The sequence below is a fragment of the Aethalodelphis obliquidens genome, unplaced genomic scaffold, assembly GCF_003676395.1.
Source record: "Aethalodelphis obliquidens isolate GAN/ISIS:26980383/991018 unplaced genomic scaffold, ASM367639v1 scaffold6, whole genome shotgun sequence".
NCBI classification, from domain to species: Eukaryota; Metazoa; Chordata; class Mammalia; order Artiodactyla; family Delphinidae; genus Aethalodelphis; species Aethalodelphis obliquidens.
Window position 1 is genome coordinate 42,596,355 of NW_020837950.1, and position 16,569 is coordinate 42,612,923.

General features: G+C 37.8%; 1 protein-coding gene across 8 annotated transcripts in view; it reads left to right on the plus strand.

Moving 5' to 3' along the window:
• Positions 1-16,569, plus strand: part of NPNT (nephronectin) — a 75,893-nt gene that overhangs the window by 21,900 nt on the left and 37,424 nt on the right. For 4 of the 8 annotated variants that reach the window (XM_027103442.1, XM_027103437.1, XM_027103438.1 and 1 more), the window contains 2 exons: positions 10,063-10,155; positions 15,216-15,308. In XM_027103442.1, coding sequence (XP_026959243.1) covers positions 10,063-10,155; positions 15,216-15,308 — 186 coding nt within the window. The remainder of the gene's footprint in view (positions 1-10,062; positions 10,156-15,215; positions 15,309-16,569) is intronic. The other 4 variants (XM_027103443.1, XM_027103439.1, XM_027103440.1 and 1 more) reach the window with 1 other exon arrangement.

The window sequence follows — 16,569 nt, forward strand, 5'->3', positions numbered from 1 at the left end:
TCTCACTATTGTGGCCTCTCCCTTTGTGGAGCACAGGCTCCAGACGCGCAGGCTTAGTAGTTGTGGCTCACGGGCCTATCCGCTCCGTGGCACGCGGGACCCTCCCAGACCAGGGCTCGAACCCGTGTCCCCTGCACTAGCAGGCAGACTCCCAACCACTGCGCCACCAGGGAAGCCCCACCCCCAGTTCTTAATACAGTTTCTTAGACACTGTAGCTATTCCTCTTTGTCATTCTTATAATTCTCATTATAGATAACATTTTATTGAGCTCTTACTATGAGATGGGTACTGTTCTAAGTACTTTCTTTGGATTTTCTCATTTAATCATCCCAGTAAACCTATGGGTAAATTCTATATGCACCATGTTGCTTTACTATTTTGTAAGTAAAAAATGGCAGTGCTGACAACTTCCCCTGGTTCAACCTATGATCTTCATTTTAGATCAGAGAGAAGCTGGGTAATCTGCATGGGTCACTCATTTCCCAAGTGGTAGAGCTGGGACCCAGCAGTCTAACTCCAGCACGTGTGCCTTACCCTCTTCTCTAGAGTACACTAAGTGAGCAACAGCTCACATGTTAAGAAATATTTGTCAAAGTATACATATTATCTACTCATGTTTATAATTTTTTTCCCATTTTTATGTTTGAAAATTTCAAATCCACAGAGGAATTGAAAGTATAGCAACAGTAAATAGCCATATACTCTTCATGTACAGTTGTTAACATATTACATATTTGCATGTATGCACACTCTCTCTCTCTCTCTCTCTCTCTATATATATATATATATATATATACACACACACACACACATATACATACTCACACATATACACATATTAGTGAGCCATTGGAAAGTAACTTACGACATAATGGCTCTTTGTACCTATATCCTTCAGCATGCATACCATTGTCACACTTAAGACATTTAGCATAGGTACAATAATATTATGTAACAAACAGTCCATAATTAGATTTCCCAGATTATCTCCAGATGATTTTTATGGTTTTTTTCTGAGCCAGGTCCAATCAAGGATTATATATTTCATTTAGTTGACATTCCTCTTTGGTCTTCTTTAATTTAGAAGAGTTCTAGATCTACTACTTTTTCCTTCTTGACAATAACATTTTTGAAGAGTCCAGGTCAACTGCTTGGTAGAATATTGCACAATCTAAATTTGTCTAAGGTTTCCTCATTATTAGATACTAGTTAAACCTTTTTTGCAAGAATATTACTAGGTGATCATATATTATAACATTCCCATTGCACATAATGTCAGTTTGTTCTATTACTGGTGGTGCTAAGTTTGATCACTAGATTAAGGTTCTGACTACCAGATTTTTCCACTGAAAGGCACCTTCTTCTCTTTGTAATTAGTAAGTAATTTATGGGGTGATACATTGAAACTGTTTGAATATCCTGTTCCCCAACAAACTTTTGGATAATTTTTGCTCAAATTATTTGATGGTGGTTATAAAGTTGTTTTTTTCAGATTCTGTCATTCCTTCTGCGTGTTCACTGGCATTCTGTAAAGAGGAGCTCTGTTCTCTTCTTTTTTAGAATCACTTTGGACCCGTGGATTCTTTTATTATTCAATTGTTATCAATTACTATTCTTACTCTTCTTGGTGCTCAAATTATCCCAAATTTGGCCAATGGGAACACTTCCAAGCAGCTCCTGTGTCCTTTTCATTTGTTTCCCTCATTCTTTCAATATGTCCTTGCTTTTTGTCACAGCAAAACATTTCAGCCTCTCTGCCCCAGCCCTGATTCCTTTTATTGTGGGACGGTATTTAGAAACAAAGATCTGGAGACTTCCCTAGTGGTCCAGTGGTTGAGACTTCGCCTTCCAATGTGGGGGTCTGTGTTCGATCCCTGGTCGGGGAGCTGGGATCCCACATGCCTTGCTGCCAAAAAACCAAAACATAAAGAACAGAGCCAATATTGTAACAAATTCAATGAAGACTTTAAAAATGGTCCAGGTCAAAAAAAAAATCTTGACAAAAAAAAGAAACAAAGATCTGGGTGTTATGTGTGCTCATTGCTACTGTTACCCTACTTAAAAAAACAAAAACAAAAATCTACTTCACACTTCCTGATAAGTAATAACACTTTCTGATGTGTTCTTAAAGTCTCATTTGGCATTAATCTAAATTCCACTCTTGTACCACAATGAAAACAGAAAGAAAAGTTAAAATTTCAAGTAAACCAAAAATGACAATACTTTTCAGAAGATAATTCTTAAGTGGAAATGGATACTGTTTAATTATGGTGAATAAAAGTTAGCTTGAGATTCAAAGATGCAGATGCAGATGCAGGCACTTATTTTCTTTGGTCTACTTCAGGAATTAAAAGTTAAATAGAGATTAAATAGGTACTTGAGAAATTTGAATTGGATTTTCCCAAAGACAAAAATAAAATAAGGTAGCCAGACAGCTCTTGGGATATAACATTATATAGAGCAGAAATCCTTATTTATTTTAACATCATACTCTAAATTATTAATCAATTGGTTGACTCAATATTTGACTGTAGTTTATGATTAGTTTAAATTCTTAATAAAAATAATGTTACTTAAAATATGAGAACAAAAATAATCATAGTTGTAGTAATATATCAGAAGAGATAACAATTCTGTACTTCATTAATGATTCAAAATCTGGGTTCTGCACAAAACAAGCAGTAGAGCAAAGAGATTATTTTATGTTGAAACATTCTGGCAGGGTTACTTTAATTTTCTTAACTTACAGATTGTATTCTTAACTGCAACTTTTCCTTCCTAGAAATGTAAACTAAATACCTTTATGCCTTTAATTACCTTTGATATTCTCTATCCCTCTCATCCTTTCCTGTTTAATATTACTATGATCTCACTCTCTTCCAAATCCACTCAAAAAGCTGGGTTTCTGGCCTTTTTCTGACTACCAGAAGTATTAGCAGATTCTCCATGGAACTGGGATAAGAAATTTTTACTGAAATCGGGCAAGTCACTTAACTTTCTGTGCTTTTGCTTGTCTGCTGGTAAAATGAGGATAATGTCTGTCTCTCTCCTGCCTTATATGGATACTGTGAGGGTAAATTTAATTAGTCATGTAAAGTGGTTTTGCGTTCTGTATTCATGAGATCATTTAACAGATAGTATTTTATAGTGGTAACAATCAGAGGCCCTTTTATTTCAGTTTTTACTACAGAGGGAATTTAGATTTGAAAATAGGATATTCAACACTAGAATACAGGATATTAGGAAGGCTGGAGGGTTGTTTTCCTCTGGAGATCTTGGAATCTGTAGGATTCTTCCCTCTGGATTTGTTATACCTGTGATATAGGGAAGCTCGAGGTCCTTTCCAGTGGAGCCCTATAAAAATTCTGCCTCCATTCCTTCCAGGTCCCGTTAATGTAGCAATATAGCAATGACTTGTTTAATGCCTCTTTCAGCTACTCTTTCTCTCCCAAGGCCAACTTGCATACTTTATGTCACCTGTTTCTAAGTTACAGACTCTGGAGGACAAGGTTCTTTTTTCTGCTTTTAGTGTTCTATGTCTGAATAGCAACATGATGTAGATTGCAAAAATTACAAATGATTCTTAGGATTCGAAAGACAATCTTATTTACATTAAGAAAATCATTTTTGGGCTTCCCTGGTAGCGCAGTGGTTAAGAATCCGCCTGCCAATGCAGAGGACACGGGTTCGAGCCCTGGTCCGGGAAGATCTCACACGCCGCAGAGCAACTAAGCCCATGAGCCACAACTACTGAGCCTGAGCTCTAGAGCCCATGAGCCACAGTTACTGAGCCCGTGTGCCACAACTACTGAAGCCCGCGCGCCTAGAGCCCACGCACTGCAACGAAGAGTAGCCTCTGCTTACCACAGCTAGAGAAAGCCCACAAGCCCAACACAACCAAAAATAAAAATAAATTAAAAAAGAAAGAAAAAAAATCATTTTCAAGTTACAACAACACCTGAGGTTGAGTTGGCTTTTCCCTTGTCACTTTCCAGAGCCACCACCTGCTTGGGCAACTCAACATGTCCTTATTTTTTTTACAAATGTTGGCACTTGACTCCCAAGTGTGATTAGATTACCTAAGAAATATTATATAGAACTGATGTGGGAGTTTAATTTTCCCCCAACTTATTTGATAACATTGTCCAACTCAGTGTCAGAAAACATTGTCCAACTCTCAGAACCCCAGTTACATCAGTTAGGATGAATTTTTAAGAGTAAAGTCTTAGATTGCAGTCAAACAGAAGAGGCTTGGAACATGTGACATTAAAGAGCTCTGTTTGCTTTGCCAGTTGAGACATGTTTCTTTTTCTAGTTAAAGTAATGACTTAGGGGTTATTTTAAGGGCACTTTGGAGATCGTGTTACAGGAATGTTAGAGAGTGAATTTTGAGTGTGATTTGCCCATTTGACCTTAATTCCAGCATCTGATTTTGGGGGAAAAAGAATCTGTCATTAATTGACTACCTGTGATCCTCACCTGAATTTTATTTCTTGAGCTGCCAAAGCATATGTGGATGCTAGTGGCCAGTGGACCAAATGTGGCCCAACTTCTTGTCACTGATCCATGTGGAGGTCAGAGAAACAATGCTGACTTTTGTGATTAAACTATAGCGACAACAGACACATTCTTTCCTACAAATCAGTGTCTCATCTATTTTTGATGTTTTGAGAAGATCATTCTAAAATAGACTACTAAAGATAGTCCACTTATTTTATTTCTTTCCTGACCTATTCACAGAAGATTGTGAAGGTTGGTGTGTGCTGGCCACTAAGAACTCACATTACAGTGAAGTGGGTTGTCAAAATGTGGGTCTGAAAATGAAGTTGGGAATCATTTTCCTCTAGTCTCAAGGTGGCTAAGTATTTTCTAATCTAATTTTTAGATGTAGAAATGAAATTCTTTAGATACTTCTAAAGTATATGATATTATAGGTATAAGATAACTTTGACAAATTTTATTTCTTTACTAAGATTTAATCATAACATTTCTGTCCTGTGTATCCAAAGAAAGCATTTGTTGGCTTGATGGTAAACACAGATTAAGTCCAGATTCCTCAGCCTTGTGCTCAAGGATAGTTAGGAATTGTAATTGTAACTGTATTGTAATTGTGTTCGGCTACAAGTAACACTGACACAAAGACCAGTGTCCTAAATTACTTGGATGGCCATTTAGGGTTAATATTATGACTTCCAGCTTTGCCTCTTTTCCATTTCAAGATTCACCTCATTATCACAAAGTAGCTGCTGTAGTTCAGCCATGACTTCCATATTCCAGGCAAGAAGACAGGAGCCACCTGTCAGCCACCTTTTTTTTTTTTTTAACATCTTTATTAGAGTATAATTGGTTTACAATAGTGTGTTAGTTTCTGCTTTATAACATAGTGAATCAGCTATACATTTACATATATCCCCATATCTCCTCCCTCTTGCGTCTCTTTCCCACCCTTCCTATCCCACCCCTCTAGGTGGTCACAAAGCACCGAGCTGATTTCCCTGTGCTATGCAGCTGCTTCCCACTTGCTATCTGTTTTACATTTGGTAGTGTATGTAAGTCCATGCCACTCTCTCACTTCGTCCCAGCTTACCCTTCCCCCTCCCCATGTCCTCAAGTCCATTCTCTACGTCTGCGTCTCTATTCCTGTCCTGCCCCTAAGTTCTCCTCCATAACCAATTTTTTTCTTTTTAGATTCCATATATATGTGTTAGCATATGGTATTTGTTTTTCTCTTTCCGACTTACTTCACTCTGTATGACAGACTCACCTTTTTAAGTAGCTTTTAAGTTCCAAAAGCCCCACCCAATAACTTCTGATTACATACAATTGACCAGAATTTAGTCTCTTGGCTACCCAAATATGTCAGGGAGGATAGGGAATAATTTTCCACTGCTGACTCATTATCCCCTCCAGAAAAAAAAAAAAAGCCATTCTGTTTTCAAGAAGAAGGAGAAAATAGTACTAGTAAGCACCCAGCAGTTTCTGCCACCAGTGCTTTTTAAGACCTGCCTTAGCCCTGTCTTTTGCTGCCATCCACTGTTCTAAGCACTTTTTACTGTAGCTCCACCAGAGCCGTGGTGCTCCCTGAGAACTCCCTTCATTGTCCTTCCCCATCCTTTGCTCATAGTTTGAAAGGCTTTGTCTCCCATCCCAACTATCTCTGCCTCTTACCTCTAAGGCGTTGCTCAGATCACATTTCCTTTTTTTTTTAACATCTTTATTGGAGTATAATTGCTTTACAGTGGTGTGTTAGTTTCTGCTTTATAACAAAGTGAATCAGTTATACATATACATATATCCCCATATCTCTTCCCTCTTGCGTCTCCCTCCCTCCCACCCTCCCTATCCCACCCCTCTAGGTGGTCACAAACCACCGAGCTGATCTCCCTGTGCTATGCGGCTGCTTCACACTAGCTGTCTATTTTACATTTGGTAGTGTATATATGTCCATACTACTCTCTCACTTTGTCACAGCCTACCCTTCCCCCTCCCCATATCTTTAAGTCCATTCTCTAGTAGGTCTGTGTCTTTATTCCCGTCTTACCCCTAGGTTCTTCATGACCTTTTTTTTTTTTCTTAGATTCCATATGTATGTGTTAGCATACGGTATTTGTTTTTCTCTTTCTGACTTACTTCACTCTGTATGACAGACTCTATGTCCATCCACCTCACTACAAATAACTCAATTTCGTTTCTTTTTACAGCGAGGAATATTCCGTTGTATATATGAGCCACATCTTCTTTATCCATTCATCTGTCAACGGACACTTAGGTTGCTTCCATGTCCTGGCTATTGTAAATAGAGCTGCAATGAACATTTTGGTACATGACTCTTTTTGACTTCAGTCACAGTTATGATCTGCCCCTCCCCCCGTCTTTTATCTCATCTCTCTATCATAGCCCTTGTTAGCTTTCAGCCAGTGTATTAAAGTTTCACAGTTAATTTTCAAATCCTCTGTGATTCCTTCATCACTCTCACTTGCCTAGCAGAATAATTGCGTGTATTAAATATTCAGTTCATGTTTATTGGACTGAACATCACATTGCAGACCTAATGCCAGCAAGATAATAGGAGATAGTCTTTTGTGCAACCGTTTTCAAAGGGTGTTCTTTATGTAAGAGAAAAAAAATTGGTTACATCAGCATTGTGAGTATCCTATTCCATTTAATACCTGTTGGCTAATATATAGGTCGTTGGTTACTTCAGTGAATAGTCTGTTGGGTAGACGTGCAAACAGCAGTTTGTTTGAAAATACTGGCTCCCTAAACATGTAAGAAACATTAACAGCCTGGGTCTCTTGGAATGAGGGCATTTGATGTGCCCCAGATTGGGGCACTCCACTGAGAACAAACAATGAGAAAGAGAGGGTGACAATAAAAACCTTTGTTCCTGAAGAGCACCTGAAAGTACTATAAGTGGATGCTCTTCAAGCTGGTCAGTGGGTCAAAAGGCAACACAGCCTGAGCGCCTCACATTTGTTTCATAAATAAACTTTTTCATGATTTTTAGTGGTACTTTCTAAACTTCTTTTTCATGTTTTTGAGATGTTTTCAAATTCCAATTATTTGGGGAGGTTATTACCTAGACTTGCATTTAATTATTTTGAGTGTTTACTTTTTTTTTCTTTTTTAATAATTTATTTTATTCAAGTGTAGTTGATATACTACTTTTTCTTTTTAAATATGGCCCTTTGGATGCCTCTGTGATAACTTGATTCATTCAGGTTGTATTCATATATAATTGTTAGAATTTATGCAACATCTTTTTTTAAGATTAAAGAAATTTCTTTCTAACTTGCATTTCTTGGTGATTGGGCCTGGAAATTACATAAAAGGTGGTTTATTTCTGGGACTTGCTTTTAAAACTGCGTATAAACCATCTACCAGGTATATAATTGACTGAAGCATAATACTGGAAGGCCTTCCTAGGTAGTGCATTTCTTCTCACAGATCTGAACAGAATTGTTTCCTGTTGAATGTCATGCCGTATCTAAAATCAGATTTTTATGAATTTCCCCATTGCATTTCTCTACCATTTATACTCTGCTCACCCTTTCTCTCTGCAAACTTTTGCATTAAATACCTACCGAGCAGCAGTAAGGATTAATCATGGTACAGGGTCCAGTTGGGGTGACAAATATACAGGTAGGAAAGGCCTGAAAGTAAGACTGGCAAATAAAGCCTGTGGAGTGCCAGGCGAGGGAAGGGTTGGTGAGAGTTGAATGAGGAAATGTAGAAAACACCAAAAATAACATGCACATCAGCTTCACAGGAGTGTTAGAGTTTTGAAGGGAATGTTTGAGAATTGTCCAAAAATGGGAGCATCTCCCAGAATGGAGAAGAGCATGGGCTAATGTGAGAGGGACTGGAGAACACAGGGTCACTGTTGACCCCACTCCACCTGGTCCTCAAGACCTGTCTGCTCTTCACTCAGGGGTTACTGAAGCCCATCCCTTCCTGTCCCAAGAACTAATCATGCCTTCTGCATGTCAGTTAGACTCCAGTCTATTCCACGTATCATCACCATGCTCACGTTCCCAGAGTTTTTATTTTATCAGGTAATCCTCCTGATGATGATGAAGTTTTCATTTATAGATAAAGTATATAATCCTCAATCTGAAATTTAGGGAACATCATCGTCTGGTACCGCTCACCTATGATTGCCCACCTCTTACTCTTCCCCCAGCATTTGCCCATCTCTTTAGCTTGACAGGCCTCCCCAGTGTTCTCTAAATAAATGATGGCCTGTTTGGCTCTACAGTTCTCTATGCCTTGGGTGGTCCGCTCTCTTCTCTGTCTCCCCTGGCTTCAAGATCCAACTCAAGATCTCTCCTTCAAGGTTTTCTGTGCAACTCTGTATGGATATGCTTGTGTGATGATTTCTTCCCGAATTTCATATGTGCCACCAATTTTGCTCATACATAAATATTGCCTTGAATTTAAAACATGATTGTTTTGTCTCTTCGTCTAGATTGTAAGCTCTATGAGACCAATGACCACACTATACAATTATTTTTCATCTATTTTAGTATCTGGTGTAGCACGATACGTATATTTGGTATAGAGCGATTTCTCAATCTGGCACCATCACGTTTTGGGCTGGATAATTTGTTTCTGTCAGGGGTTATCTGAGCATTGTAGGATGTTTAGCAGCATCCCAGTATTCTACCCACTAGATGCCAGTAGCACCCTCTTCCCAGCGTGACAATAAAAAATGTCTCCATTTGTGCTAAATGCCCCATACGCAGCAAAAATACCCCCTGCTGAGAATCGCGGTATAAACGGAATAAATTCTAACCAGTATCTTGGTAGGAATTGGAGACTGTGAAAAGATTTGAGTGATGATGATTTATAGCATTTTGGGGTCTTGAAGGAAGACAGACTCAGTTGATGGAAGACAGGAAATGTAAAATAGAACTTTCTATTTTCTGTGATAGGCTGTAGAAAGTGTATTATAGATTGATGAGCAATTACGATGCAACTTAAGGTTAAGAATGGGCAAAATGACAGAAGTATTCTTAAGTTGAGGTTTCAAAAATATTTAGTTTTAGTTTTTAATTCATTTTGAACCATTTTATTCTTGGAAATACCATTTCCAATAAAATATTATTTAATGGGAAATTTATTTGGAGTTCATACTTAACCAGTATCTTTGGATTAAGAAGTATGTTTTGAAGCATATTTGAGAAAATGATTTTGAAAGTATGGGTGCAGGTTATTATAAAGGGATAACTATTGACAAACATCAGTTGTGTTTATGCATAGTTTTCCAATTTTTCTTCTATTTGGCTATTTGAGTATTGTCCTCAAGTTTAGCAAAATTTTCAGCCCCAAGTAATACACCACACACACACACACACACACACACACACACAACACATGTGTGTGAGTCTGTAGTCTAGACAATGTTTACTGCTCCAGTACACAATGATATTGTATATTTCTATTACTCTATTGTAAGTTTTTAGTTTTTTCTTTTATTATAAAACTAGTACATGACGTAGATTCTACTTGGTTGACATGCTCCTGACCTAGAAATAATGCATGATATCCTTTTTTCACAGCTGTGTGCCAGCCACAGTGCAAACACGGTGAATGCATCGGACCAAACAAGTGCAAGTGTCATCCTGGATATGCCGGCAAAACCTGCAATCAAGGTAGGGAAACTGTGTGACACAAGTAAACAGTCACAAGCCCTCTCTACTCCTGCCTCATATAAAAATTTAAGTTCTCATGCAAACCACTTTTCTATAACTGTTGTCACCAAATATATGAGATGCCATTTTGCTGAAAGACAAAAATATAATAAGGGTAAATCTTTTAAAATCTGTTTAATCAGAGTGCAATTAAAATAATTTTATACTTTTATTCACTATTAATAATGAAAATGGATTTTGAAAAAGAGAATTGCAGCATCAGTAACCTTAGAAGCCTTACATTCTGCTTCTCCTTGTTCTTCCACTAACTAGTTGGGAAGCTTTGGCAAATTGATAGCCTCCTTGGATCTCTGTTAGATGAAAACACTTTAATACTCAGAGTCAGGTAGGAGGTTTGGCTTGAAATTTTGAGGTCCCTTCCAACTCTGAGCTCTTTGATCTTTGTGATTAAATTCCCTTCAACTGTTGACCAGTTTGTAATGTTCCTCTGAGAAGGATTTTGATTAACTTAGCAAGTTATTTTTAATTGGCGTCAGATGCTTATAAAAGCAAATCATTATTTAGCCCTCACAGTGCTTGGGTATTTTACATATATTATCTATTTTCATCACTACAATAGCATTAGGAGGTAGAGTGTTATTTATTATAATAAACTATAAATAATATTTCATTTTTCATTTGAAGAGACATCAGGGATATTCAGTGTCTTGTCCAAGTTCACAAAAGTAGTTGGTAAAAGATCTGCTGTGTCAACTTAGAGCAATTGTCTATATAACTCCTGTTCTTTCTACCAGTGTAGTTTTGGATGAAGAAAACGTCATTGGAAATGTGATCCTCTGACGCATGCTGCATTACAAGGCTGACAAGACTTGTCTTTTTCATTAATTTCAACCGAAAACTTTCTACCATTAGGTGTTAAAAAGAAAAATACAGAAATAAAGAAAAGATAGGGTTAGATTTCACTAGAAAGATGCAAGGAAAGAAGAGTAAAATTTTTCACTTATTCCTTAAAGTAATATTCCCTAGCATTTTAAATTTTTATTTATTTATTTGGCTGCGTTGGGTCTGCTTCTCTTGTTGTGGAGCACGGGTTCTACGGCACGTGCGCTTCAGTAGTTGTGGCTCATGGGCTTAGTTGCTCCGTGGCATGTGGGATCTTCCCGGACCAGACATCGAACCTGTGTCCCCTGCATTGGCAGGCGGATTCTTAACTACTGCACCACCAGGGAAGTCCTTTTCCTAGCATTTTAAATGTCAAATGAAAGAGTTATGTAGGGTCTAACTGTCCCATAGATACATAGTTGGCCTCACCTGATACAGAAATAATCTTGTTGAAATACTCTTATTCTTCAGTATCTGATACTCCTTTAAGTGTGTCATGTAAACTCATGATTTATAGACATAGTTTTCACAAGAATTAGGAACACTGAAATTTGAAAGTATATGTAATTGTTCCTGAACCAGATGAAATCCATGTTAGTAAAATGTGACGTGTCCAATGGTAGGACAAGCTGTTTATTCTAAAGTGTGTTCTTTAGTATCAGCTACTTGACTGATAGCTGATATTTTCCAAAGTTTCTTTTCTAATAATATATTTTTTTAACTTGGAATTTACCTAACATACGTGGGTAGTATTTTCAAAATAAGTGGGGTTCTTATTATCTCAGTTCACTCTTTTAAAAACCCATTTGATTTTTCCTCTCCAGTGTAAGTTCTCAAGTAGCAGCATGTTCAGTTCTGATTATTGAGTTGTCGGTGTTCATCTGAGAGTGCCAGCATGCTCCTTTTTTTTAAGTGCTGAACGTAAACCATCAAAGGTTCCCTTAATATGTCAACACCATAAAACTTTGTTGTCCTGATGCCAGGAATGTATACATAGAAGACTTATTAAAAGCAGCCACTGTTGAGATTGCAGAGAAATTCATTTACATTTATTTGCAGGAACTACCTCAACTTTAATGTGCTTCAGACACTAAAACTATCATTGGAACATGGATCCATCTCTGGGTATCTCTTATTTTCAGAAAACCAGTTTGCCATGTACTTTACCCTGCAATACATACCCATTTCTCTTAAGAAAAATATAATATACTGAGTTGAAATCTTGCCTCCCAAAACTAAATATAGTTAGGGGGAGGAGGATTTTATTAGTGGCAAAATGGGATTTGACACCTGTAAAAATAGTGCTGCCACTGAAGATGTAATTTCAGGTTCAGTCTTGAATATAAAATTCCAGTCCATATTAAACCTATGTGTTTTAATCATCTCTTTCTTTTCCTTCCTTACCATAAAAGCAATTGTGGCAAGTTCTTGATGGGAAGGTTTATGTTCTTTGAGAGCAGGAACCCTTTGTGGGGTCCCTCTGATTTCTAGGTTCCCGAAAACTTTTATCAAAATGATTTGCAGATGATAAGTGCACATTAAATATTTGCTTAGTGACTGTTTCATATAATGGCTTTTGGTCCTGAACACTATAGGAATGGGAAAGAATTCTATGGAGTTGTCTGGTATAGCTCCTTAGTCTCTGAATCGTGGACTATCTGTCAGAGTGAGAGAGGCAGCCAGGAGTGAGCCAGGTAAGTGGGAGAGCTGTCCAGAGACCCCCAGAAACGTTATTAGAGCAAATTGTCTGTATCTGCTATATAACAAATTAACTTAGACAGTTTTTTAGTCAGACCATACATTTTAATAAAATGGAAAACATGCCTCAGAGATATGGGAAGTCAAATATGTTTCTTTTTTTTTTTTTTTAAGCACAGAGGTTTTGGCGGCGGTGTTGTTTGTTTGTTTTGGGTTTTTTTGTTTGTTTGTTATTTTTTGGCAGGGCCACGAGGCATATGGGATCTTAGTTCCCTGTCTAGGGATCAAACCTGTGCCCCCTGCAGTGGAAGCGTGGGGTCTTAACCAATGGACAGTCAGGGAAGTCCCTAGTTTCTTTTTTCTTGAGGAGAGAAATGTTAAGAAGAGGTATACTTGAAATAGTTAATTTCCACAGAACTGGAAATTAACATTTGATTAAAAGTAGGTTTTGGTATAAGGCAAAAATTATATCCGCTAAAAATTGTGTTGCGAGCTGTGTGCTTTAGGAACTCACCCCCTGGGAACTTGCTTGGATGAGTGAACAGCTTGAGCAGATGAGTGCTTTCAGAGCTGCCTGGGGAACAGCAGGCATAGCAGGGCAGGCCCACTGTGGAACGGGCTTAAGTTAGCAGACTTGTTACAAGATTAGTGTGAATCTGCTGATGGTGACTTTTGCTTGCCTCTGAGTTATTCTCCGGATTTGCCATAGCCAGATCATGTATCAAATCATGGCCTTGGACTGACCATATTCTGTAAGGCACAAGGTACCTTTCGTGGTAGATGAAATTCTAACCTGAACCCTGGCAAGATTTGGTTTTTCCCACCTTACTTTCTCTGGTAATTTTTTTTTAAATAAATTTATTTATTTTATTTATTTTTATTTTTGGCTGCTTTGGGCCTTCGTTGCTGTACGCGGGCTTTCCCTCGTTGCGGCGAGCCGGGGCTACTCTTCATTGCGGTGCTCAGGCTTCTCATTTCAGTGGCTTCTCTTATTGCGGAGCACGGGCTCTAGGGGCGTGGGCTTCAGTAGTTGTGGCTCGTGAGCTCTAGAGCACAGGCTCAGTAGTTGTGGTGCACAGGCTTAGTTGCTCCGCGGCATGTAGGATCTTCCCAGGCCAGGGCTCAAACCCATGTCCTCTGCACTGGCAGGCAGATTCTTAACCACTGCGCCACCAGGGAAGCCCTCTGGTAATTTTAATTCATTCAGATTTCCCCCCTCCTTGAGTCTCTGTATCCATACAAATCTCCTCAGCTAAAAAGGGATACTATTATAGATAATAATCTTTTTCATAACTTTCCCATTAGAGAATAATTTGGGGTATGTAATATACCATATCATTGCATATTTTCAGGAATGAAAGATGTTCTTTTGAATTTACAGCATGCTTTATAATAATTTCAGAAGAAATAATTTATAAATATCAATTATTAATGTTTTGACATGGTTTATGTTTCACGTGTTGAATTCCTTACCCCAAGGAAAGAATCGGTATCTTATAGCACAGAACCAGACGGTAAACTTTGGTGAGCTAGTTAAGCCTCAGTTGATTGCTTTCCTTAGCACAATAGTCGAAGTGCTTTAACCCTAATATTAAGGGAGTTTCTTAAGGCCTTAGTGTTTGAATGATATGTGGTTTCAACCCCAGGAACCAATGTTCATTTAATTTGGAAGTTTACTGGCTGTTAATAATACGAAGTCTTGAAACAGGATGGGATTACCTCTTTGACTCTACTTTGGGTCTCACCCATCTTATAATATTTTGGTTGGGTAATAATGGCCACAGTTACCATTTTTTGCAGAAAGCATCTTATGTATATTCTTCTCTTTTTTTTTCCAGCTCCAGATATCTCAGTCCTATCCGTCTTTGCATGGGGTGTCTTATGTATATTCTAATTAAATGTGACCTAAATGTGACATAGTTCTTACACTTGAATTAAAACATCCATGATCTATTGTGTTATTTATTTAAATGAGATCTTTACGCAAATCATAAATTTATGCATAATTCTGGAGTGTTTTAAATTATTGGACAACACAATAATATAGGAAAAGATTTTAAATTGGTCCTATAAGACCTAGGTGTACCTAAACAGAGCAGGTTGATAATAATCCGTTTTTACATAATCTGTTGTTTTGAGTTTTCTGTCTGTGTTGATGACTAAAATCATCTTTTGAAAAAGGACCATCTCCTTTCTGGTGCTTAAAAAAATTGATATGAGGATGTACGTGGATGTTAACTTATAACGTTTGTGTGTTCTTGGGACACAAAATAGCAGTGATAAATTTTAAGGAACAGAAATTAAAATTAAAAAAGAGAAACCAGAAGAACTAGAAACTAATTTTTGTAAAGTATCTAAAGCATTCTTTTTGAACTCCACCAACTTTATGTAATTGTTTAATATACACTTATAAAGATTTTTAGGGCTAAAAATGACATCAGTTCAAAGTTGACTCTTATTACCTTCTTCCTGGTGTGAAGACGAACACTTGTACCCAACTCCTCTTGACCAAGGCAGTGAACAGCCTCTTTCACAACCCCTGGATCATCAAGCCACAAGTTTACCTTCAAGGGGTGAGCGTGCATTATCTCAGGTGGTCTGCTCCTCCCACCTGCACGGCTTCCTGCAGTGCTGTCACTTCTTGCCAATGTTCTGAAGACTCACCCCCGGAGTACCTAGTCCTCCACATTCCTGAGCATGTGAAGCAAGTAGCAGGAATTGGTGCTGATTCTCTGTGCTCTACAGCGCCTGGAGCCTCCACTGTCCTTTCCCTGCCTCAAGTATCCGTTGCTTTTCTTCTTCTTCTCTGGGTTTCAAAATGTTTTCTAAAAAATCAGATAACAAAATAACTTTTGTTTTCCTGTGTAGGTGAAGTCAGGAATTCCAAAGCACCTGAGATTGGGGTTTTGATGACTTTCGCTAAATAGATTTTAGAAGCGCTCAAGTCCTCACCCCCATTTGGGGTGTAGAGTTTTTAGGTCACTTGGAAATCAAACCATACATTAGCTTCCTTCTTTTGGTGAACATTTTGTGATACTAGAAAGCCTGAGTTCTGGTTCTAGCACGGCGCTGAAGTAGCTCAATGATTGAGAGCAAGTCTTAGCAAAACAGTTCGTAATAGAAGGAGAGTAACCCCTGCTCTCTTCACCTACAGGACTGGTGTGACAATAGAAACACCAAAAGTATTAATGTCATTAGGCTGGAAGATTTTGTAGAAAAATTAGGTGGCAGTATGACTCTACAGTATTTCTAAAAGACTTTATTCCTCACTCACTCATACATTTAGGAACTTAGAATGACTGAATTAAACTCATTTAAATTATCAATTACTGTTTCTGCTCATAGGGAGCTTGATGCATTTGGATCAAGAAATTAGGGCAATGGGATGAATTTCAGAATCATTGAAAATTTATTTTTTTTCTTTTAAAAAAATTTTTTATTGAAGTATATAATTAAAAATTTAAAGAGTAAAAGTTATGGCAGTTGACATATTGAGATCTGTTTGCCTGTGACCTCCACTTGAGTCAGATAAAATGTAAAAGCTTAGACTTCTGAGACATTGCACAGTTTAAGCCGCAAAGGGAAAAAAAATGGTCTAAATTACATTAAATGAATGAAAGATTATTTTCCTTAAAAATCCATTGGGTTATCATATCAATTAATCTCTTCCAGATTTTCAAGCACTTTTCAGTGTCTGCATGCTAATAAAATTTCTGATTCTTTTTTCTTCCTGAAGTGTAATTATAATGCTGCGCAGCTTGCATTTTTTGTTCTGAACCAGCCCCTTCCCCTTCTCCCCCAACCCAAGCTCCTGAATTCACCAACTTGCTAAAA